This window comes from Nelumbo nucifera, chromosome 5 (assembly GCF_055504915.1).
Source record: "Nelumbo nucifera cultivar China Antique chromosome 5, China Antique-T2T, whole genome shotgun sequence".
In the NCBI taxonomy this organism is placed as follows: Eukaryota; Viridiplantae; Streptophyta; class Magnoliopsida; order Proteales; family Nelumbonaceae; genus Nelumbo; species Nelumbo nucifera.
The window spans coordinates 13706821-13732724 of record NC_142653.1 but is presented as its reverse complement, the minus strand read 5'-3'; the positions used below and the strand labels follow the sequence as shown (position 1 = coordinate 13732724).

General features: G+C 39.5%; 1 protein-coding gene across 3 annotated transcripts in view; it reads left to right on the top strand.

The window, feature by feature from the left end:
- Window positions 1–25904, top strand: part of PAA1 (P-type ATP-ase 1) — a 110301-nt gene that overhangs the window by 10479 nt on the left and 73918 nt on the right. For all 3 annotated transcript variants that reach the window (XM_019199031.2, XM_010269675.3, XM_088887923.1), the window contains exons 4-5: window positions 19342–19416; window positions 19576–19853. In XM_019199031.2, coding sequence (XP_019054576.2) covers window positions 19342–19416; window positions 19576–19853 — 353 coding nt within the window. The remainder of the gene's footprint in view (window positions 1–19341; window positions 19417–19575; window positions 19854–25904) is intronic.

Sequence of the window (25904 nt, the reverse complement as noted above, 5' to 3'; positions counted from 1 at the left end):
GGCCCAATTTAAGAGTAGAATTGATTGAAAACATGAACAAGTTTCATTTGCAAATGTACATATATACATATTTTATACATATACACCATGTTTATATAATTAGAATGTAGTGATACAGTGGATCAGACCTGATATATTTACTTGTGGTCCCATAAGTTCAGTTTTTTGTTGCTTATTTTTGCTTTATGCTTGCTTTCTTGTACTGTTATAGGTAGCAGGGCATTTTTGTCCTTTTACCTAATGTTATGTTAAACACATATAAATAATACTGCTTAGGGCGGCAGTAATAGAACATTCTGCCCCCATTCCTCTACTATTCTTCTTCTCTTTTCTTCTCTCTTCTTCTCTCTTCTTCTCTTTCGATTTCTAGGTTATTTTTCAACCTAAAAGTTCTGTTAACAGCAGTAACTTCAAGTGAAAAAAGATATTTTGATATAAATATAAAAATCCCAACCAAATTTAGGTCAGGCTAGAGTTTTCTTGTCCAGGCCCACCCTGCAGCCTGAAAAGTCAGTCTCAACCCGAAACTCTGGTTTGGTCAGGTTGGGCCCACCCAAGTTGCACCTTTAGCGACATATCGACCAATGTTATGAGGTAGTTGGCACAAGGTGGGCTATCTCTCGTATTATCTGTTTTAGGGAGGGTAGCATTATGTCCTCATCCTTTCTTTTATGATTTGCTCATTCTAGAAAATTTGTTCTCATTTGTTACTGATCAAAAGAAAAGAATGAATAAGTCATCTAATATGTAACATACGTGTTCAATGATTCTTATTTGCAAAAATTTATACAGCTCTTGTTTTATTACCTACACACAGACACATACAGTTCTTGCTAGTTGCTATCCAAAGAAAATATTTGCTGTTCTTTTTAAGTTTATGTGAATCATCATTATCATCTAAGCCTTATTCCAACCATATGGGATCAACTGCTTTTAAGTTTATGCCAATGAAACATAGTAATTTAAAACTAGAAATACCTAACACATTCATGAATCTTCAACTAACTAAATATTAATGAAAATTTGAAGTAGCCTACAATTAAGAAATGTTCAACTATATCATTAAAATAGTTTGAACAATAATCATAAAAAGGAAAGCACTACCTATATATGTATATGATTATATATTTAGGAAGAGGAATGAAGTTTTCAAGTGGCTGGATCAGAAAACAGATATGTATGGAGGTCATTCTTGAAATTGGTAGGGCTGAAGAGGAGGGACAAATCTCACAGGAGGATAAAAGGAGAAGGCTGAATGCTAAAATAGAATATGACAAGGTTGCCTACCAAGAGGAGATGAAGTGGGAACAGGGGTCCAAATGTCCTTGGTTGAAGGAGGGGAATATTAATACCAAATATTTCCATAAAATAGAACAAGAGCAGCCCTATTGATTGTGTATTCCAGAAGATGTTGGGAAAAATATTTTCTTGGCTAGCTACACATAAATTGTTTAATAATTCCCTTTTTGTTTATAATAATCTTCTTGTAAAGCAGGGTTTGGGGGTATAGTGCTGCAAGGGCAGCTTTTGTATAGTCCCTGTGTAAAACATCTTTTTTTGGTAATCAATAAAAAGAGAATTTATTAAAATAAAAAGCAGTACATCTGGAAGGGATGTGATATCACTAGAGAACCCTACAGAGAGGAGCAAAAGAGGAAAAAATACAAAGATGATACAATAAGCATAGGCCATACATACAACAAAGAAAAAACAAAACACACCATGCCAGATGCAAGGTACTCCAGAATCCAGCACCAAGATCTTCCTTTGTGATTCCTTCGAACTCTAGGAGAACCAGGATCCAATCCATGACTCGTTTGCCACATAGGAGTGTTATGTGATCTCGTGATCAAGCTTTCCCATAAAAAAACTCTCCTGTTTTTCTTTCCAAAGCTCTCAACAGACTGCAAAAGGAATACGACTCCAAGTGATATTTGCCTTGTCAATCCCAGCTATCTTAGGCCATTTAGAGAAAATTTCCTCCGCCGAATTGGGAGACCATCCACCCACTTTGAATAGCCTAAAGAAAAAACCCCATATGAACTTGGAGAAAAGGTACTCAACCAGAAAATGAAGCACATTCTCCTCAGCATTCTCACAGAGGTAGCATATGTTGGCCAAGTTAAAACCTCTCTGTTCTTCTACATTTCCTTCCTTTCTCTTCAGGCACTCTACTCTCCACCTGCCTTTGTTATCTCTTCCATACCCTTTAATGGCACACCCAGTAAGGCGCCAAACTCCATACATTTTGAAAGAACCCAAATAGAAGGTTCAGCATCATGACTCCTTCCATCCGATACAAACCCCATCCTTCCGTTGAGATGCATTTTCCTCAAAGTTAAGGTTGACGCCTCCCCTACTGTTGGTCAATCACTCGCTGGCATCATTGCAGTAGGGCTTATATTGGTTACCTCCTCTGAGTTTTCTGGGCCACCATCACCTTCCTCTTGCATGATCAGAGCCGTCTTTGGTGCTGAAACAGTCTTAGGACACACCAAATCAACTGGTTCCCTCTCTTGGACATCATGATGATGCTGATTGGATGTGTCTTTATCTTCTCTCAAAAAATATATTTAGGATGAGGATGCACACTGATGCACAAAATATGTACATGCAACTCCCTACTACAAAAAGCTAAGTAGAGATGAGAGAATTGGCAAGGGTGATGCATGTTGGGTACAGCTGGACTGCAAGATCAGCCAATTCTGTGGCTGTTAGATTGGCCAAACAGGGAGCTACTAAGAAAATTTGTTTCGGGCACAATTTATCAAATAAAGGACATGTAACAATGCAAAATGCAATGAGGGGGCTAGCATAGGATAGCCAAATTATGGAGTGCTGGGTACTTATGTATGTATTTTACTCTCTTTTTCTCTTTATTTATTTATTTTTTCAATTATAATCAGTAAAACTTGTCAGGTACCAATTGAAGAAAAGGAGCTGCCACCATGCAAAAAGGCCTTTTCCATCAAGACCATCGGCTATGGTATTGATCTTCTTAGGAATCCACCTGGCCTGAATCCTCAAACTTGCCAAGCTTTCCTGAATAGCCTTCAGCTTTAGAATTTCACTTCTACATGTAAAAAAAGCTTGATTCCTCTCAATTAATTTCTCTTGTCATTGATCATTTGAAGGGAAAGATGAGGAGCTTCTTATCCTTGTTTGTTTGTGCTGCTTGGAAGTTATTTTGGAGAAGGGATATGTGACATAGCATCATATGTGCAGAAATCTGCCTGTCATCAAATTTGTTGTTTCCTGGTCCAGCGTTCCGTTTTCCATATTCATCAAATTTGGTGGAGCCTATTGAATTTGTTTAAGGGCACATAACCTTACACTTTTTGAGGTGAAAAATTAATTCATTAGATCAATGCCTTCTAGGTCCTTGTTTTTCCCAATTATGAATTTGGATAAGAAAAGACTAATTGTTTACACATCTTGGCCAAATGGTGAGTTAAGTGCCTTAATTCATCTAAATGGGAGAGTAGAAAGTAATTATATTCAGGGTTTTATATTTATGTGAAGCTTGGTGGGTAATTGGCAGGTCAAGGAGCTATTGGAGATATTTCTTCATAAGGATGCAAGGGATTTCTTGTAAGGAGCATCTCAGGGATGATGGTATGTCACTAGTACATTGGATTTCTCCATCTTATGGTGACTTGCTTTATATGAGCAACATCTTTTGGGCTGTTTTAACTTAGGTGTGGAAACATTGGTTCAAAAGTTAAGTCCAATTGAATCATTTCATTATCAGTAGGTGGGTGTCAGCAGCTGCCTTTGGTGAGCATGGTTGAAGGAAAACATTTCTTTTATCTGGAAATTTATTTTGACATATTGGATAAAACCTCAGACAGCTTAAGAGATTACTATCTTCTAAGATTTATTTATTTAACTGGAGACTTGCATCCTTTAAAGGGCTGAACATTATCAAACTCAATATATAATACCAATGAATTCTAATTGCTTATCAGTTTGCTCTTGCTCAAAATTTACTCCACTTTTCCATTTTCAGTTTGGGGTTTCTCATTCTTATCGGTAGTACTTTCTTATTAATTTATTTTTATTATTTCAGATATTTTATTCTTCAATAATAAGTGTGAACATGAGATACTTTCTTCCTAATAAGCAAGGGTAAAAAATAGTCTTGTCAATGTAGTGAAGTTATAACTAATTATTTTGGTCTCCCTAGCAAATAGCAATGTGTTGACCATTGCTGTTAAGGCGCTGACTAGTTGGCCACAAATAAGGTGTCTAAATTTGATGTACTGATGTAATCTATTATGCTGGTAAAAGATATGGTGTAGAATATTTAGTATGTAGTCTTTTGTTTTGCAAGCATAAAAAAAGGGTGGATAGTCTGGGGTAGTGAACTATTGTATTTGTATTTGGAAGAGATAGTGCTACCTTGACTATCAGATGTAATCTCCTTGTTTATCGCAACCCTATATCATCAGAATACCAATTTGAAGAGTTCCTAAAAGAATCTAGGGTACCTGGATAACTGTAGAAATTTTTGTTTTGTGTTGGATACTACAGTTTTTAGTGTAAATTTCATATCCAACACCTTGTCCAGCTGTATCTGGGTAACAAGAAAAGAATGCCGTCTTTTATTTTACACCATGTTTATATTTTATATAGTTTCACCCAACCATGGAAATGCTTGAAGCAATTAATGTGCATAACAATATAAATATGCATATAATGTTATTTTAAATGGTAGAGATAAAAACATAGAAATAAAACTTTAAAATAATTTGGTCAACTAGGTAAGGTAGTTGTTAGTTGATCTAGGTAACCTTGTTGGTGCTTATTGTCCTGCTATTGGCTGGCTAGTTAGTGATGCCATCAATATGACTTTCAACTAAGTAATCAGTTCATTAGTTTTTTTTTGATAAATGAATTATGATTTTATTAATAAGAAAGGAAGTGTACATTCACCCTAAGAGGAAGCACGAGATGTTACCTCCCCCTAGAGGTGAGAGCATAAACAAACTCTTAACAGAATACATTCATAAAGTAGCAGAAAATAATTCAACCTTGAGACTTCTTGTTTTGCCAAAGAATCTGCCATGGCATTTGCTGATCTATTGACCCATTGATAGGTGACTGACATATTCTTTGTGAGCCAATTAACTTTCTTAAGAAAACCCCTGTAGCCCCATAGAACTGTTTCTGGACTCGAGAACCAACCTACTACCACCTTAGAATCTCCTTCAACCATCAGATTTTCCACTCCTAGTTGGTTTGCAGCCTGTATTCCTTGCACCGTAGCCAGTATCTCAGTCCTTGTTGAATCATCAACTCCAACTGGTCCTGAGAATAGGGATAGGACATTTCTATCCTTATCTCTTAAGATCCCTCCTATACCCAAAGGCCCTGGATTGCTTAGACTTCTGCCATCAAAGTTCAGCTTTACCACACTGATGTAGGACTTTCTAGTCCTTAAAGAGCGTTGAGTGGTCTTCTTGATCAGAAATTTATGGCTGTTGATGGCTGTAATGGCTTCTTGAAGGAATAAGAGAGAAAATAAAGAGAGAAAGAAGACAGAAGATACTTGGAATCACTCACAAGGTGCCTAGAATCACTCTAGGGCATGGGAATCACTCACCATAGCTAGCATAAGCTGAAGAAAACTCAATAAATTTCATTGCCTTTGTGTAAAACGGCTATACATATAAACTCATAATAATCCTAGGAGTTAAATTGTTAGACTCATAATAGTCTTAGGAGTCAAACTGTTAGACTCAATAATCCTAGTAGGACTCAAACTAAGATGGGTACTAACCAATATATATATATATATATATATATATATTTTAAATTGTTGGGTTGAAGTCTTTGTATGTATGAGTGTTCGGCTGATAAGAGTTCTTATTAGCCTATACTTAAGTTATCCTGTACTGGGCCTGTGTTAATGGGCCTAATCCTGTTTAATGTTTTAAGTTGTCTGGGTGTCCCATCACTAATCAGGGGCATTCCAGTAATTCCTTGTATCATTGTACTACATTCTAATATAAATAACAGTACTGTCGACTGAGCTATAAAGTTCGACATTCACAGCATTTCAGAGGTCTTCTTCTCTTCTCTGCTACTTCGAATACAGCTCCTAAGCTTACATGGTATCAGAGCATTAGCTTCTTCCTGGTTTCAGCCGGTGCACTTTCTCTTCTCTTGCTGTCTTTTCATCTTCTTTCTTCCTTTTCTGGGTTGCTGCAGTGAAAACCTAGGGTTGTAAGAGAGCAAAGCAAGTTCGAACCTAGGGCTTCCCTTGGTTGTAGGGCTCAAGGGAAGTAGGACCTAGAAGTAGATGTCCTACTAGGTTATTTCCAGCAAATAGTAGCTATTTGGCTACTAAGAGAGGTCTGTATAGGACAGATCTAGTTGAGGACTGATTTCAGCAGTCCTAACACTAGCCGAAAGGGGGAGAGCTTCTTCTACAGTTGCAGCTTCGAAGCTCCAGCAAGACTTGCACAGCACAGTGGTAAAGAGCCCTAATTTCAAGTCGGTTATCAGCCCAGAACCTTTCACTTGCTGCTGTACCTGGACTGCTTCAGCCCAAGTGAAGTCTACCTAGCGAGCTACCAGCACCTGATTGTCCAGCACTGTGAACACTTCGGCCAGCCCTAAACAGAACCATCTACTCTAGGACTGAAGTCAGAATGTCTTCACTATCCGGAGAAGTTTCCTCTAGAGATAACAGACCTGCCGCAAGGTCCTCAAACCTGGAAAACCTTAATCTGCACAGCTTGCAGATTACAAGTGTGCTGCTGGATGAGTATAACTTCAGAGAGTGGTCTGTCTCAGCAAGTCTTTTCATTACTTCCCGTGATTTCACAGGCTATTTAGATGGGGACAAGAAGGAACCTGAAGTCGGCAGTCCTGAGCATGCCGTGTGGCACAAGGAAAATGCCACAGTCATGTCTTGGTTGCTGGCCTCCATGACACCTCGGGTTGCCAAAACTGTTCATCATTTCCCTACAGCTGCTAAGATTTGGGAAAAGGTATCTAAGACCTACGGTCAGAAGAAGAATAATGCTAGAATCTACAGATTGAACCAAGACATTGCAGCTCCAAGGCAAGGAGATATGACGGTTGCAACATACTTTGAAACTCTGGAAGGTCTTTGGGAAGAGCTTGATCATCACTTGATATTGGACTGGGAAAATGCCAGGGACAAGGAGAGACATGATAAGCAAATTGAAGAGAGCAGAGCCTTCAAGTTTCTGGCTGGCCTAGACCCAGTGTATGAGGGTATAAGGTCACAAATTCTAGGGATAGATGAATTTCCAGAGCTACACCATGTCTATTACCTAGTGAGAAATGAAGAAGTCAGGAGAAAGGAGATGCAAGTTGACTCTCAGACAAAGTCAACTGAACTATCTGGAGAACATTCAGCCCTAGTCTCCACTAAGGGAAACAGATATCCAGACAAGAAGTCCCTCAAGTACTCCCATTGTGGTGGTGAGAAACATACAAAAGAAAAATGTTGGGTTCTGTATCCTCATTTGAAGCTAGCTGCATTGAGAAAGGACAAGAGACGACATAAGGGTCATATGGCAAGTGGGAATCTTGCCACCAACAACAACAGTGGTGACAACTCACAAAGTACTCCAACAGTGTCTTCTTCCTCCATAGGGCAGGTTGTTGACTCCTCTGGAACTGGTACTCTGGGCTTCACGGCTAGTGAGGTAGAGGTTCTCAGCCGGGCATTATTCCGTCTAAAGAACAATTCTTTTGCTTCCACCTCTATTGCCAGATCAGGTACAGTCTCTGCCTTTAGTGTAACTAGCTCCATTGATTCACTTCTTGGGTGATTGATTCCGGAGCAACCGACCATATGACACATATGTCCTCCTTATTCTCTTCATATAATTTGTTGTCTGGCCAGGATAAGATGAGAGTGGCTGATGGGTCTTTCTCCACCATCTCTGGAAAGGGGGTGGTTGACCTAAGCAAGGACCTCTCTCTTAAATCAGTCCTACATGTTCCTAGTCTTACCTCAAATCTTTTGTCTGTTTCAAAGCTTACAAAAAATTTGAACTGCAGTATAACTTTTTTCCCTACTCATTGTGTCTTCCAGGACAGATTGACAAGGAGAACGATTGGGAGTGGTCATGAGTATGGAGGCCTCTATTATTTTGATGCAGACATCGGCTCAGCCTTACAAGCTTCTGCTGCTACTAGTCTGGAAAGTGTGGAGTCAATAGCTAGGCTGCACCTGTGGCAATGTAGGCTAGGTCATGTGTCTTTTTCTTCATTAGCAATGTTGTTTCCTGAATTGTTCAAGGGCATTTCAAGTCAGAGTTTAATTTGTGATGTGTGTCAAATGTCAAAACAATGTAGAATAGTGTATCCAACTTCCAGTAATGAAATTCGAGCTCCTTTTGATTTGGTTCATTCTGATGTTTGGGGACCTTCACCCATTGTTTCCATTGATGGCTTCCGCTACTTTATCAGTTTTAGTGACCATTATTCTCGGTGCACATGGATTTATCTGTTAAAAGGACGAGATGAAGTACCACGGATAACTATGGCTTTTTGCAAGATGATTGAAACACAATTTGATAAGAAGATTAAACAATTCCGGTCAGACAATGCTGCTGAATACTTTGAAAAATTCCTGAACTCATTCATGGAAGATGCTAGCATGTTACACCAATCATTCTGCACTAATACCCCTCAGCAAAATGGAGTGGCTGAGTGCAAGAACAGACATCTATTGGAGACAGCTCGAGCCCTACTATTTCAGCACAAAGTGCCCAAGCAATACTGGTCTCAAGCTGTACTCACTGCATCATACCTGATAAATCGGATGCCATCTAAGGTATTGAGTATGAAGACTCCCTTCTCTGTTTTGTGTCCCACTCTTCCAGAATTTCCTCTTCCCCCACGGGTTTTTGGCTGTATATGTTTCATACATGTGAAGGATCCAAAGAAAACCAAGCTGGATCCCAAGGCTACAAAGGGAATATTTTTGGGGTACTCTTCTACACAAAAGGGATACAAGTGTTATGATCTTGTCTCCAAGAAAAAGTATGTCACCAGAGATGTAGTCTTTTTTGAGTCTCAACCTTATTTCCAGTCTTCTCAGAATCCTCTTCAGGGGGAGACTAGTGGATTGGAAGAGGATTCTCATTCTCCCTCATTTTTTATTCCCCTATCTGACTTAGGTCTTCCATCACCCACTACTCCTAGCTGTGACATTCCGGGTCAATCTAGTAAGGCTCCAAATGTGCCAGTTACTCCTCCTGATGCAACAGATGCTCCTGAAGATTCTTGTAGGCAACAGAAGGAGATAATTACATACAACAGAAGGAAAAAGGGCTCTCAGCCTCATGACTGCAACCAGTTGGACTCAGATCAATCTGTCTCTGTAATTCAAGGTAATTCTGACTCACATTCTTCAGATTTGGATCTTCCTATTGCTCTTCGTAAGCCTGTCCGTTCTTGTACCACCCGACATCCCATAGCTGATTTTGTTTCTTACTCACATTTATCTCCTGCCTATCACTCCTTTGTGTCTGCTCTCTCCTCTGTACGTGTTCCTTCTAGGTACTCAGAGACAGCATTTGATCCAAGGTGGAAAGAAGCTATGAATGAAGAGATGAAAGCCCTAATGAAAACAAGAACTTGGGAATTAGTGGACCTGCTAGAGGGGAAGGGCACTATTGGGTGCAAGTGGGTATTTACAGTAAAGCACAGGGAGGATGGGTCAATCGAGAGGTACAAGGCCAGACTTGTGGCAAAGGAATTTACTCAAAAGGAAGGAATTGACTACACAGAAACCTTTGTCCCGGTAGCAAAGCTCAACACAATCCGGGTTCTATTGTCACTAGCAACAAATTTCTCATGGGAACTTCATCAGCTGGATGTGAAGAATGCCTTCCTAAATGGTGATCTTCATGAAGAGGTGTTCATGGAACCTCCACCAGGCTATGATGTTGGCAAGAAGGTGTGAAAACTAAGGAAAGCATTATATGGTTTGAAGCAGTCTTCCCGAGTATGGTTCGAGATACTTTGTATGGCCATGAAGAAAGTGGGGTACACTCAGAGTGGTGCAGATCATACTTTGTTTACAAGGAGACAGGATAGCAAGCTTACGACACTCATTGTTTATGTGGATGATATGGTGATTACCGGGAATGGCTTGGAAGAGATAAAGAGACTGAAGGAGTTCCTAGCTTCAGAATTTGAGATCAAAGACTTGGGAAATCTGAGATATTTTCTTGGGATTGAAGTTGCTAGATCAAGAGAAGGAATCTACATATGTCAGAGGAAATATGTGCTAGGTCTCATAGAGGAAACAAGCATGATGGGATGCAGGCCAGCAGACACTCCAATAGAACAAAACCATGGCCTACAAGAATCAATGGGTGAGGACTACTGTGATAGAGAAAGATACCAAAAATTGGTAGGAAGGCTGATATACTTATCCCTCACTCGGCCAGATATTGCCTATGCAGTGCATGTTGTCAGTCAATTCATGCACTCACCAAAGATCTCTCACATGAGAGCAGTTGAAAGAATTCTTAGGTACTTGAAGACTTGCCAGGGAAGGGAATTCTATTCAGGAAAAACAATAGACTTAAAATTGAAGCCTACACTGATGCAGATTGGGCTGGGTCTGTTGGAGACAGAAAGTCAACCTCAGGTTACTGTACATTTGTGGGAGGAAACCTGGTCACATGGCGCAGTAAGAAGCAGAATGTAGTGACTAGATCAAGTTCAGAAACAGAATATTGAGCTATGGCCCACGGGGTTGCTGAACTCTTATGGCTCAGAACTCTTCTTAATGAGCTTGGCTTTAAGGCTGAAGGTCCTCTCAGGCTGTATTGTGACAATAAAGCTGCCATCAACATTGCCAACAATCCCATACAACATGACAGGACAAAACATATTGAGATTGATCGACACTTTGTTAGAGAGAGAATTGTCTCGGGTGAACTTTGTGTGCCTTATACTCCATATGAGATGCAAATTGCAGATGTATTGACTAAAGGGCTGGCAGCAGCAAAGTTTAGGGACATACTTGGCAAGCTAAACATGATTGATATCCATGCTTAGGTTGAGGGGGAGTGTTGGATTGAAGTCTTTGTATGTATAAGTGTTCGGTTGATAAGAGTTCTTATTAGCCTATACTTAAGTTATCCTGTACTGGGCCTGTGTTCATGGGCCTAATCCTGTTTAATGTTTTAAGTTGTCTGGGTGTCCCATCACTAATCAGGGGCATTTCAGTAATTCCTTGTATCATTGTACTACATTCTAATATAAATAACAGTACTGTCAACTGAGCTATAGAGTTCAACATTCACAGCATTTCAGAGGCCTTCTCTTCTCTGCTACTTCGAATACAACTCCTAAGCTTACATAAATAATAAATAATATATCATATATTATAAATATATATATATATTGCATATTTATTAATTTATAATATATAAAAAATAATATATATAATATACATAAATATGTATAAAATATATAGAAATATATGTATACCGGTTGGTCCAGTTAACCGTTGGTTTTCTATATTGGTCGAAGCCGAACCAATACCTTCGGTTTTTTAAAAACACCGAACCAACAAGTTCGGTTTCAGTTGGCTTTTTTGGTTGATTCGGTTTTTTGGTTTTTTTGCTCACCCCTGTTAGTGTCAAGTATGTAGGGGTATTTCTGTCTTTGTGCTTATGTTTAGGTGCTGAGGTGTAAGTTTATGTTAGATCTAATGTCCCTAACTTAAGTAGGGGCACATGTGACTTTTCCACAATATTTTAGTAATATAAAACAAATTTGGTCGAATGGGAGAGTTGACTTTTCTCTCATTCGAACTAGACCTTTTCCTCCTTGTTTTCTCTTCTACTCTTCTCCTTTCTCTCTTTCTCTCTTCTTTCTTTTCCTTGATTGTTATCAATCTAACAGGCAGGCCAAACTCTAATATGGTATCAGAGCTAAACTGAGCAAATCGGATCTGCCCAGAATTCTGTTCTCTGCACACCCAGTCTAGGGTTTTCTCTTGCTTTCTTCGCCATCAGTTGGAGATAAGGGAAAGGGCTGAAAAGGACTGATCGCCCTCTTCCCTTGGAGATTTCTATGCCTCCAGTTGTGGTGTTCATGGTCAGTTGCTGTAGTTTCTAAGAAGCCCTCCCCTAATTGATGAAGAGAAGAGGGCTGATTCGTGTGGTGCAGTGAGTGCCTTGTGTGGTCTGATTTTCGAGTGATCAGGTAAGAGGTTCTATGCATTTTCTTGGTGTGAATCACATGATAAGTCTGTTTCAGACTGCATGGTGGGATTTCAGATTATAGTGTGCTAGGGTTTGTGCATCTTTCAATGTGATTTGAAGGGGGAGTGTTCCTCAAACAGTGTGGTGAAGTTTTAGGTAGTCGTGAGGTAGGGTTTGTAGTGTAAAGAGTGCAGTTTACAACAATAGTAAGTGCTGAAATCAGTGCGTAGTGTGGTCTAGTGTGCCGAATTCAGCAATACCAGAATTCAGCAATGGGAGACAACAGTGATGGCAAGACTAGTGTGATGGTTCCTACTGACTATCTGAATGTTCAAATGACCTCCATTAAGTTGAATGGAGAAAATTATGTACCTTGGGCTAAATTTGTAGAAGTCTTTCTTAAGGCAAAGAAAAAGGTGAAACACATAAGTGATGGAAAACCCTTCACCGATTCTCACGAGTATGACGATTGGGAGCATGCAGATGCACAGATTATCACATGGTTATGGAATAGTATGGAACCCAAGATTAGTGTAAATTTCATGTTTCTTGATACTGCCAAAGAAGTGTTGGACCATGCTAAGAAGTTGTATTCGGGTCAAGACAATACAACTAGTGTATATCAGTTGTATTAGGAATACTTTAATCTACAACAGGGTAATCATAGTCTTGAGGAGTACCATGCTAGTATGAGAAACATTCGTAATGAATTGAATGTTTATCACCCCTTTACTTCTGATGTCAAAATTCAGCAACAATAGAGAGAACAACTTGATGTGACTCGATTTTTGGTGGGGCTGAAATCTGAGTATGAACCAGTGCGGGCTCAGATACTAGGAGGGTCAGCTCTCCCTTCCTTAGAAGATATGTTTGCTCGACTTAGGAGGATTTCCATTGGATCTACCGAGAACCCTAATGTTTCCGATAGATCAACCTTTGCAGTATCCAGAGGCCGTGGTGTTAGAGGTGGAGCTTAGGGAGATCAGTCTGGTCGTAGTGGCAGTAGTGGACCAGCATATGGCCGGAGTGGTGGTAGTGGACCTGCATATAACTGTGGTGGTGGTCGTACTGGAGGTCGAGATTCAGGGGGTGCCCGTGGAAGAGGACGCAGTTCGGGTTCGAGGAGGTGTACACACTGTGGTATGGATGGACATACCATTAATTATTGCTATGACTTGCATGGTCCACCCTCAACTTGGGCCAATCATGCTGTGACTAGTGATAGTAGCTTCAGACATGAGAGTCATTCAGCTGATCAGATACCTTCTACATCCACAGATGTTACTGGTAAGGAGATGACGAGTATTCCCCGTGATGAGTTTGAGAGGTTTGTTCTGGCCACATCTCAGTAGAGCATGGCCACTCTTGCACACTCAGGTATGACTTGTCTGGCATCCACACTCAATCCCTGGATTATTGATTTTGGAGCCTCCGATCACATGATTGGAACTCTAGGTGTGTTTTCTTCCCTCTCTCATTGCCCAACATCACAATCTATTACCCTTGCTAATGGTTCCACATCCTCCATTTGTGGTGTTGGTAATGTTAACATGGACCCTATTTCCTTATCCTCGGTTTTGTATGTCCCTAAATTTCCTTTTAATCTTATGTCAGTTAGTAAGTTGACAAAGTCTCTTAATTGCTCCATTACTTTTTACCCCTCTTCGTGTGTTTTTCAGGATCTTAAGATGGGGATGAAGATTAGTGGTGGAAGTACATCAAGAGCTCTCCAATCGTCTCTTTCTCCTCTCCAGTGGCACTGTTGATTTGGTCATCCTTTACTTAAAGTTTTGAGTCATCTTTCTGTTTTGGATTGTGAGTCGTGTTAGTTGGAGAAACATCATCGTGTTCCCTTTAGTCCTAGAGTTGATAACTGTATGTCGAGTCCTTTTTCTTTGGTTCATTCAGATGTTTGGGGTCCTTATAAAGTAATGTCATACAATGGATATAAATATTTTGTCTTTTTTGTTGATGATTATTCAAGGATGACGTTGCTCTATTTAATGAAAGAAATGAGTGAATTGTTTACCATTTTCCAAAAATTTTATGCTGAGATTCGCAACCAATTTGGTGTTTACATTAAAATTTTTCGTTCCGATAATGGCCGTGAATATTTCTCTTCATCATTTCAAGAATACCTAGACCAACATGGCATTATCCATCAGACTTCATGTACTTACACCCCACAACAAAGTAGGGTGGCTGAGAGAAAGAATCGTCATCTTTTGGAAACAACTCGATCCCTCATGCATCACATGAATGTTCCCAAATCTTTTTGGAGTGATGCAGTGCTTACTTCTTACTTCTTGATTAATAGGATGCCCACATCTATCCTTGATGGTCATTCTCCATTCACCACATTGTTTCCTACCTTGTCTTCGTTTCCTCTTTCTCCTCGGGTTTTTGTGTGTGTTTGCTTCGTTCATAATCTGGGGCCAGGAATGGACAAGTTAGATGTACGATCTATTAAGTGCGTCTTCCTTGGCTATTCCCGGACTCAGAAAGGGTATAAGTGTTATCACCGTAGCTCTCGACGTTCCTTTGTGTGAGTTGATGTTATCTTCTTTAAGTCTACTCCATTTTTCTTGGGGTCCAATGATGTTTCTTCCTCTTCATCACTTCCTCCCCTTCCTCTTCCAGTTGTGGATTCTTTTCTAGCTGTGACCAAGTCCTTGCCTCCAGTGCCACCACCTGTTGAAAGACCACCTATCCATCACGTGTATACACATCGCCCACATGTACCGGCTCCTCCAGCTCCATCATTGTCGACAGATCTGGCAGTTGTTCCCACACTAGCCCCAACCCCAGTATCTGATCTTGGTCTTCCCATTGCCTTGCGGAAAGGTAAACGCAGTTGTACCCTCCATCCTATTTCTAATTATGTTTCACTGACTCACCTTTCCGCTTCCCATCGCCAGTTTATCTCTTTGTTATCCTCTGTTGTTATCCCTAAGGATGTCCAGGAAGCCCTTGCTTCTCCAGGATGGTGCCGTGCGATGGAAGAAGAACTCTCAGCTCTGGCTCATAATCATACATGGGAACTCATCACTCTTCCTCATGGTAAGCAAGTTGTTGGTTGTAAGTGGGTTTATACGGTTAAGTACTTACCTGATGGTAGTGTAGAGCGACTGAAAGCTAGACTGGTTGCCAAAGGGTATTCCCAAACCTATGGTATTGATTACACAGAGACTTTCTCCCCGGTTGCTAAGATTGGTTTAGCCTGTGTTGTGGTTTCTCTTGCTGCGATGTATGATTGGCCCCTCTATCAGCTTGATATCAAGAATGTCTTCTTGCATGGTGATTTGCTCGAGGAGGTCTATATGGTGCAACCACTGGGGTTTGTTGCTCAGGGGGAGGATGGTAAGGTGTGCCGACTACTGAAGGCCATTTATGGGCTTAAACAGTTTCCTCGAGCATGGTTTGGCAGATTTAGTGAGGTGGTAAAGAAGTTTGGTATGAAACAGTGCCAAGTTGACCATTCAGTCTTCAGTCATGACTCTCAGGTAGGGAAAATCCTATCGGTGGTGTATGTAGATGATATTGTCATTACCGAAAATGATAAAATGGGCATTGACAGGTTGAAGACTTTTTTGCAGGAACATTTTCAGACAAAGGACTTTGGGAAATTGAAGTATTTCTTGGGGATAGAAGTAGCAAGGTCTAAGCATGGAATTAACTTGTGTCAGAGGAAATATGTTCTTGATTTTCTTGAAGAAACAAGTTTGTTAGGTGCTAAACCAGCTGAAACACCTATGGAAACAAACACTAAGCTGAAGCAGTGATATGGGTGAAGTGTTTCAAGACCCTGGCAGATACCAGCAACTGGTAGGTAAACTGAACTACCTAACTATCACTCGGCCAGACATTTCATTTGCAGTTAGTGTGGTAAGTCAGTTCATGCAGAAACCTCTGGTTCGACATTGGGATGCGGTTCTAAGGATAGTGAGGTATTTAAAGGGGGCTCCTGGTCGTGGTTTGATATACAGAAGTGGTGGAAAACTTGAAATAGAAGGACATACTGATGCTGATTGGGCCAGTTCTGTATCTGATAGGAGATCTACCACAGGCTATTGCACTTTTCTTGGGGGTAATCTGGTGACATGGAAAAGCAAGAAGCGAACAGTTTTGGCAAGAAGTAGTGTAAAGGCAGAATATAGAGCTATGACACATACTACTTGTGAATTAGTGTGGCTAAGGAACCTTCTACAGGAGATGGGATACATTGTTGATATTTCCTTTAATCCGGTGTTTCATGAGAGAACCAAGCACATAGAGGTTGACTGTCTTTGTTAGAGAGAAGGTGCTGAGTGGAGTGATAGACACTGCATATGTTAACACAAGGAACTAGTGGGCAGATTTGTTTACTAAGGATTGAGTCGGGGTAGAGTGGACTACATATGTAACAAGCTGGGATTATATGATATATACTCTCTAGCTTGAGGGGGAGTGTTAGTGTCGAGTATGTAGGGGTATTTCTGTCTTTGTGCTTATGTTTAGGTGCTGAGGTGTAAGTTTATGTTAGATCTAATGTCCCTAACTTAAGTAGGGGGGCACATGTGACGTTTCCACAATAATTTAGTAATATAAAACAAATCTGGCTGAATGGGAGAGTTGACTTTTCTCTCATTCGAACCAGACCTTTTCCTCCTTGTCTTCTCTTCTACTCTTCTCCTTTCTCTCTTCTCTCTTCTCTCTTTTCCTTGAATGTTATCAGTCTAACAGGCAGGCCGAACTCTAATAACCCTACCACAAATCCCAAATCCTTGATAATTCTTACCAGAATTCATTCCTTTCTTTATAGTTACATGGTCCATACACATTGGTTAGTACCCAGCTGAAGCCATCCTCCACACTTCTAAACTTAAGGGATACCGAGAAACTTCCTATTAATTCCTCCACTACCTCCACAAAACCCTCTCTCCAAAAAGTGACAAACCCCCTGAGGCCCCCCAAGAAGGTGCTGAAACCCAACTAATTCCTCTAGATTTCCTAACACTTCTAGCCCATCTTTTGTCAAGTTCAGCTAACTTGGTCTCCTGTAACATTACAATATCTGGCCTTTCCCTTCTAAGGAGATCCTTTATTGCTCTTCTCTTCCTTGCATTGCCTAAGCCCCTCATGTTCCAGCTGATAATTTTCATGGAAAAACAAAGATTTTGATACCCACCTCAGTTTACATGGCCCCTAAGAGAACTTCCTTATCTCCCCTCTTCCACTAAATTCTATATCTCCTTCTATGTCGGGAATTAGTCTCTCCACCTCTGGTCTTTTCTTTTCCTGGCGGCTGTTTGCTAGTCCAGATTTTCTTGATAACATCTTTGATGCTTTTAGGGAATCCATTTTTCTGGGGTTTTCCTTTGAAGATTCTTGTATAAGTTTATATTCCACAAGGAGTGCACAAATTTGTCCTCAAATCCTCTCCAATTCCCTGGTTTTCCTGCCACAGTTACACAGTGAAGTAGGCATAGGTCCTTTATGTGATGCTTTGATCTTAGGCTGTGATTGTATTGCATTCCCCTTCATGATGTGTACAGAGAACGAGAGAGTTTAGTTTGCAATCCAAAGGATGGTCAAGAGACATGGACAAATTCATTCAATATCTTCCAAGTTCTGTATCAGTTATAAGCCAAGAGGGCTAGTTGGCAGCTTTTTTTAGCAAGGAGCTGAATTAGGCGTTAAGGTGGTACTCAACAAGTCAACATATGATGCCAAGGTCGGTGTTAGACACTTGTTCCTAATAGAAGTATGACTAGATAGATGGGGTTCTTTTTTCAAATTTTCTCATTGGAGGATTTTGTCTTGGTCTTATGAGTTGTAGTCTTGGCCATCTATTTGAAGCTTGTAGGCAAATTCTATCAAATATAATCCCATTTGCTTTTTTCCCCTCCTTTTTCTTTGGGGGAGGGGAAAGGGGGTTTGGAATGAGTGTGTCTGGATAATCTTTGAAGTTTAAAGGCTCATCAAAACCCCTATAAAGAATTTGCAGGAACATTATCACTTATAGATGGACTTTGGCATACAAAGTTTTAAGAACATGAGATGAATGGACTTTAATGTGGAGTGTGAGGATATTATGAAAGCCTTGTATTGCTTGTATCTTGCATATGTGGACACTATGTTGTGGCTCTAATCCTACTTTAATTGTACATTTCAGTATGGAACTTTTATTAATGAAAATACATTTCAGTATGTATGTTTCATTAATAAAGTTTTTATTTTATCTTCAAAAAAGTGTCCCTTGTCAATTTAAAAAGGGATCTTCAATGATAAATGCTGTTCTACAATAGGGTTTTGTTGATATGATCTCTTACGTTGGAAGGAACTGGGTTCCTAGTCTAAGAGAATTTTGTACTCTTGTTTTGATGCCAATCAGAAGGGACTGGAAATCAACTTTGGTGTTATAGTCTCTTTCTATATACAAGCACTCTCTGCCTATCATAGAGTTTCTTATATTTCAATGTTTTTATTGTTGTTAATAATGAAAGTAATCCTAACATTCGGGTCCTCCCCACCCCCTCAAAGAAAAATATGGTTTAGAATGTATATATTACTTAAGATGCCTATTTACTGTGGGGGAGAGCAGCAGTGGGGCTTGCTCCCATTTGATCTTTGTTGGGGAGGGTCAGTTGGCTCTTGTTCTTTTAATAAACTTTTTCTCAATAGTTCTGATATCCCTCCCTTTTTTTAATGAAATCTGTTATCTTCTCTCTCTCTAAAAAAAAAATTCTGATTAGTTACCAATTAAATAAATGAATCTCTAACATTGTCCTTTGATTTTCTTTACCTTGTCTGTTTAGTGTTCAATACTCCATTCCAATTTCTAAGTTAAGATGTGGTCTTGAGATTAGTGCTGGGATAGAACATTACTTGTATAACTAAACTTTTAATTTCTTTTTGTTTGTATCTTTTTGGGATGGATTTAAAATATGAAAACCTCTACATAAAGAGTGGGCTAATCAATTAAAGCTTTAAGATAGTTTTTGTGGTAAGTAGATATTCATAGTTATGTGCTTCTACTGGAGCGAAAATTTCAAATCCCCTGTGTTCAACTATGACTTGATTTTAAGAGATACTGTTTTTCCATGATGTCTATATATATTTGGTCTAAGTTTTTACTTGGGTGCAGATTCTTCTAGGGAGAGTTTTTTTCAAGTTTTTGAAAGGAAGATGGATGAAAAACGGATTCACTTACAAGAAAGTGGTATATATCTTGCTACTTCTTGTTAAATGAAGGAATGTTTTCTTTTTCATTAATTTGTAATGGAGATTTCTTAACATAATTATAATCATTGTAAAGGTTATATCGTTGTCGTATCCGTGCTGCTTGTAAGATTGATTACTTATATATTATTTTGAACAGGTCGGAACCTTGCTGTATCTTGGGCATTATGTGCTGTCTGCCTCTTCGGCCATCTCTCTCATTTTCTTGGAGCTAATGCTTCATGGATGCATGCATTTCATTCCACAGGATTTCATTTTTCCTTGTCTTTATTCACATTGCTTGGTCCTGGCCGCCAACTTATCCTTGATGGTCTGAAAAGCCTGATGAGGGGGGCTCCAAACATGAACACTTTAGTTGGTCTAGGGGCTTTATCATCTTTTGCTGTCAGTTCAATAGCTGCCTTAATACCAAAATTGGTATTACATGATCACTCCTTTGACATTTGTTCTTGCTCATCTATTCAATACCATTTTAGTTTTTCTTAAAAACTATGAGATGCTATGTTCATTTTGGTATTATGGGCACTTGTATTTTTTGTTAATTTAGACTTACTAAGATTTTTATTGCTTCTATGAGAGGGCTGTGCTTTCCTATTAAGCACACAAGTAATGGAATGCACTTGTACACTGGTTTCTTGTGTATAAAAGTATTTATTCTTTATTTGAAATGATATTGGTTTATTAATCATATAGTTATTATTCATGATGAGCAATACACTTCTTAAAAGTTTTTCTCATCTTCTTAGTTAAGATCGAATCTTTCTCTTATATTTCCTGTAATCTGATCTAAAATCTTTCTTGGATCTTGGATTGTTCTTAATTAACCTTGATTAGTTCTTGATAATAAAATGGCTACAGGGCTGGCAATTTGAAAGGAGTAGAGATTTCAGCTGTCAACAAACATGTATAAATAATAATTGTAGCAGAGGTGCAAATATTGAAATGGATGAGTGGGAAAACTAGAAAAGATAGGATTAGAAATGATCATATTTCACCAAAAAGGGGAAGTAGACCTAAAGAGAAGGGTGGGCTTGGGTTAGGAAACTTAGTCCAAAAGGATTTAGCTCTCCTAGGGAAGTGGTTGTGGAGGTTTCCCTTAGAAAGAGATAGGATCTAGAACAAGGTCATTGCTAGCATGCATGGCCACTCGGACAACAACTGGGACATGAAGGTGGCCCCAATTGCAACCTCAACCTTTCCTTGGAAGGCAATTTATGAGGTCTATCTGCCTTTCCTTAACCTTATTCAGTATGATGTGAGAAATGGACTAAGAGACTTGATTTGGGAGGACTTGTGGATAGACTAACATCCTTTAAAGGCCCAATTTCCTATGCTTTATGTACTTTCCAATTACAAATCTGAAATTCTGAACCCATTTCTAAAATTTTGAGCTTCTTTATCTCAGGTTTAAATTGGGACTTAGGGTTTAGAAGGGGTCTTAGGGAATCGGAATTTGGAACATGAACCTCTCTTCTCTCTTTTGGCCAGACTTGACTTTTTTTTTTGGATCACAATGTAGAAGATACAAGGGTGTGGTCAATTTCCTCAACTACATTTTTTACTCGTTCTTCTTTCTTTATCTTCTTAATTCAGCAATCTTCCTTTGGGGTAAAATTTCCCGGTGAAAGAAATTTAGAGTAAGTTGACCCCTCCTAAAATTCAAGCCTTTTGTTGGGAAGTCTTCCTTGGAAAGATCAACACTTGCAACGTGCTACAAAAAAGAAGGCCAAATAAGTGTCTTTCCCCTCACTTGTGCATCCTTAATAAATGCAATAGTGAAGCTATTTCCCATATCTTTTTATTCTGCCTTTTTGTGCTTTGCATTTGGGAGCATCTTTGTTCCCTCTTTGGTTGCAAGTGGACTTTTCCTTAGGAGGTGGTGGGCCTCTTTGATCCAAACTTCATGAAACAGCCAAAGAAGCAAGGAGGATTGCTGTGGAAAACAGTTAGGGCAGCCATGTTATGGACTATATGGAGTTAAAGTAATCAAGGAGGAGGAGGAGGAGGAAGAAAGGTTTTGTAGTAAAACTTAGGTGTGTTACTGTTCACACCTTGAAGAATTTCCTTTTCTTAACATTTGAAGAAAATTACAAGTTGGCCCTTGAATAGGTGCCCAAATACAAAAAAGCATGAAAGGACATAAATGCCCTTACACTCTCAATACTCCCCCTCAAGCTGAGCATAGATATTTGTCATGCCCAACTTGTTCAAATTGTTGTTAAGCTTTGATTTGGAGACACCTTTAGTAAGACAATCAGCCCATTGATCTTCAGTCCTCACAAAAGATAAACAAATCTCTCCACTGGTAACTCTTTCTCTAATGAAATGTCAATCAACCTCTATATGCTTTGTATGATCATGTTGAACAGGATTGTGGGCTATGTTTATGGCTGCTTGATTATAATATAATATCATTGGAGTATCAATCTGCACTCCCATTTCTGTCAACAAGTTCTTCGGCCATAACAATTTGGAAATTCCATGAGCCATCGCTCTATACTCTACCTCTGCCTCTGCACTAGATCGCACCACAACTGATTGTTTCTTACTTCTCCAAGATACAACATTACCACCCACCAAGGTACAATAGCCAGAAGTAGACTGCCTATCATCAATAGAACCTGCCCAGTCAGCATCAGAATAAGCCTCTACCTTGAGATGCTCGTGATTAGAATACAACATCCCTTTTCCTGGACATCCTTTTAAATAGGCAAGTATTCTATTCATCGCTTGCATATGAGATGACCTAGGCTTGCGCATATATTGGCTAACCACACTCACAGCATATGATATATCTGGTCTAGTCAAACACAAGTAAAGAAGGCGACCGACAAGTCTTTGATATACAACTTTGTCAGGAAGGACATCTCCATCATCAACTCCCAACTTATGATTGGGGTTAATTGGAGTTTCAGCTGGTTTACAATCTAATTTCCCTACTTCCTAAAGCATATCAAGGACATATTTCCTCTAAGAAATATAAATGCCCCTCTTTGACCTTGTGACCTCAATCCCTAAGAAATACCAAAGATTTCCAATCTTTAATTTCAAATTCAGTAGCAAGGAAAGACTTTAGTTCAACAATTCAAGAGATATCATCCTCTGTGATAACAATGCCATCAACATATATTATCAACATAGTCACTTTTCCATTTGTTCTCTTGATAAACAAGGTGTGGTCAGCTTGAGATTGAGTAAAGCCAATTTTTAAGATAGCTTTTCTGAATCTATCAAACCAAGCTCTAGGAGACTGTTTAAGGCTATAAAGGGATTTCTTCAAACGACAAACCTTTCCTTCACTCTCAGGGATGTTCACTTCAGGAGGAAGTTCCATGTAAACTTCTTCCTGAAGGTCGCCATTAAGGAAGGCATTCTTAACATCCATTTGATACAAGGGCCAAGAATAATGGGCAGCAAGAGACATGACAACTCGAATTGAATTCATCTTGGCTACTAGAGCAAAAGTTTCCTGATAATCAATGTCATAAGATTGAGTGTATCCTTTTGCCATAAGTCGAGCTTTATACCTTTCAATTGAGCCATCAACTTTATGCTTCATTGTGCAAACCCACTTACATCCAACAGGAACTTTGCCCATTGGAAGAGAAACAATTTCCCATGTTTGATTTTTCTTAAGCGCCTCCATTTCCTGGTTCATAGCATCCTTCCAATGAGGGAACTACACTGCCTCAGTAACACTGTAAGGGATAAAAACATAAGCAATGGAAGAAATATAGGCACAATAAGAGGGAGATAAGGTATTATAAGAGACACAATCTGAGATAGGATATTTAGCACATGCCCTTTTTGCTTTACGAAGCGCAATAGGAAGGTTACGGTTAGAAACCACACTAGGAGGCTCAGTAATAGCTTCACCGTAAGTATCAGAAACAAGAAGAGGTTCAAAATCCAAATTACCTGAGTCTGGGAAGTCGGATTGTAATGGGCATTCAATCTTTGGAATCATCATCTTTTTTTGTCTAACGAACCACTGGTGCCAAGACCAAGGAATAGGAGGAGGCATGGGAGGAGTATTACTACCACCACAAGGAGGAAAATGAGAAGGAGAAGGATTGATAATACCAGTTACAACTAGAGCAGGAATCGACATACAAAAAGGAGTTCGATCTTCACTAGCATTCTCCCCCTGAAGAGAAGGACGAGAAGAGGAAAAGAAGGGAGTAGACTTAAAGAATGTAACATCTTTGGACACATACCTTTTTCCAGAGTGAGGGTCATAACAACGGTACCCTTTTTGGACTAAAGAATATCCCAAGAAGACACACTTAATAGACATTGGATCAAATTTCAACCTAGAAGAACTCTAATCATGGACGAAACAGACACACTCAAGGACCTTAGGAGGCAGATGGAAGGTATCTTCATCAAGAAAAAGAAGCTTATGAGGAGACTGGAGATGAAGGATCCGCGAAGGAAGTCTACTAATAAGATATACAGCTGTTTGTGCAGCATCCCCCCAAAACCAAGTTGGGACATGCATCTGGAATAACAATCCCCTGGCAACTTCAACCACATGTCTGTTTTTGCTCTCTGATACCCCATATTGTTGGGGGGTATGAGGACAATAACTTTGGTGAATTGCTCCTTTCTCTTCAAGGAAAGTTTGTAAGTGCTTCTCAAAGTATTCCTTGGCATTGTCAAATCTAATAATCTTAATCTTCTTTTCAAATTGTGTCTCCACCATATTAAAAAAGCCTTTTATAATTGAAGGAACATCTCGGCTCTTCATCAAATACAACCAGGTATACCGCAAGTAGTCATCAACAAAGAGAATGAAATATTTGTAACCACCCATACATGGAATAGAATAAGGTCCCCAAACATCAATATGTATTAAATGGAAAGCAACATTACTCCCAATTTTTCCGTCAACACCTTCTTTTCTTTTGTTTTATTGTTGTAGTCCATGTTTAACCTTCAAGGAAAGGTGTTTGGGTGTTCAGCTAGTGTTGGTGAGAAAAATGTTTTTAGAGGGGTGGTGATCAATGGACTCACACAAGGATGTGTACATACCTACCTATGTCCTCCTGAGAAGTAATGACAGTGCTAGAGGGCAAATTACTACTGTAAAACTTGATGGAACAAATTTTCTTGAATGGTCTCAATCAACTAAGTTTACAATCGGAGGAAGAGGTAAGCTTGGGTTTATTATTGGTAAGGAAGCTAAGCTGAAGCCTGAAGATCCAAATTATTCCAAATGGGACTAGGATAATTTTCTGGTTATGTCATGGCTTGTATGCTCTATGCAGCCTCACATTGCCCGCAACTATATGTTCCTTCGCTGAAGGTTGAAGATCCAAATTATTCCAAATGGGAGCAGGATAATTTGTTGGTTAGGTCATGGCTTGTATGTTCTATTCAGCCTCACATTGCCCGCAACTATATGTTCCTTCTAACAGCCAAGGACATTTGGGATAGGTTAACTTCAACTTATTCTCAAGCGAAGAACATGGCTAGGATCTATCAATTGCGAAGAGAAGCATGTAATATGCGACAGGGAGAGAAAAAAAATTCCCAAAAAAGTTTTAGGGCTCCAAAAAATCTGAGATTGCTTCCTGTAATCTCAGAAATTTACCACCATTCAAACACATGTGGATTTAACAACAACCAGCCCACCATGTGAGCATGCAAGCCCTAAACTCCAAATCTGTATTTTTTGCTAATTTTCATCTGAAAAATCCAAGAAAAATGTAAAAGAGCTTCAAGCCTCCATGAAATGTATATCAAAATTCCTCTAAAAACGAGGCACATCAATGGGTGTTAAAACCGCAAATGTCAGTACGGGCTGCTGATGTCAGCAAGTTCGTCTGTGAGTCACGACCAGCGGCTGATGCTCTCCTTGATCTTCTGACGCTCTGATACCAAGTTAAAGTAATCAAGAAGAAATAGAAGAAGAAGGAGGAGGAGGAGGATGCTCCCAACCACCAACTTTGTGAAGCTTAATTTTGATGGAAGTTTCCTTGGTAACCAAGTTGCAGTTGGGTTAGGATGTGTCTTCAGAAACTCAAAAGGAAAGATGCTAGCTTTGTATTCAGGGCCTCTAGAAAACAGTGATGCACTGGCAGCAGAACTATTTGAGCTTCTACATGGACTAAAATTTGCTAAGCATTTTGGGTTCCTTAATTTGGAAGTGGAAGGGGACTCTCAGGTGGTCATTTCTTGAACAAGATGTAGCGCCCAAATCCCTTAGATCTACAGGCATACAATTCAGGAGATTGAGAGCCTAGCAAGGGAGTTGAATGCTACTTTTAAATGGGTGAGAAGAACAGCAAATGGGATGGCGGATACTCTAGCTAAACTAGGGGCTGTGAGGCATCAAATTTGTAAACTTGTGATTGGTTGGGGGGGGGGGAGAGAACCTTCCCACCCTGTTGTTCTTAATTGACCTCAATGAAATATTCTCTTATTGATAAAAAAAAAAAACTAAAGTAGCCCTATATGATAAAA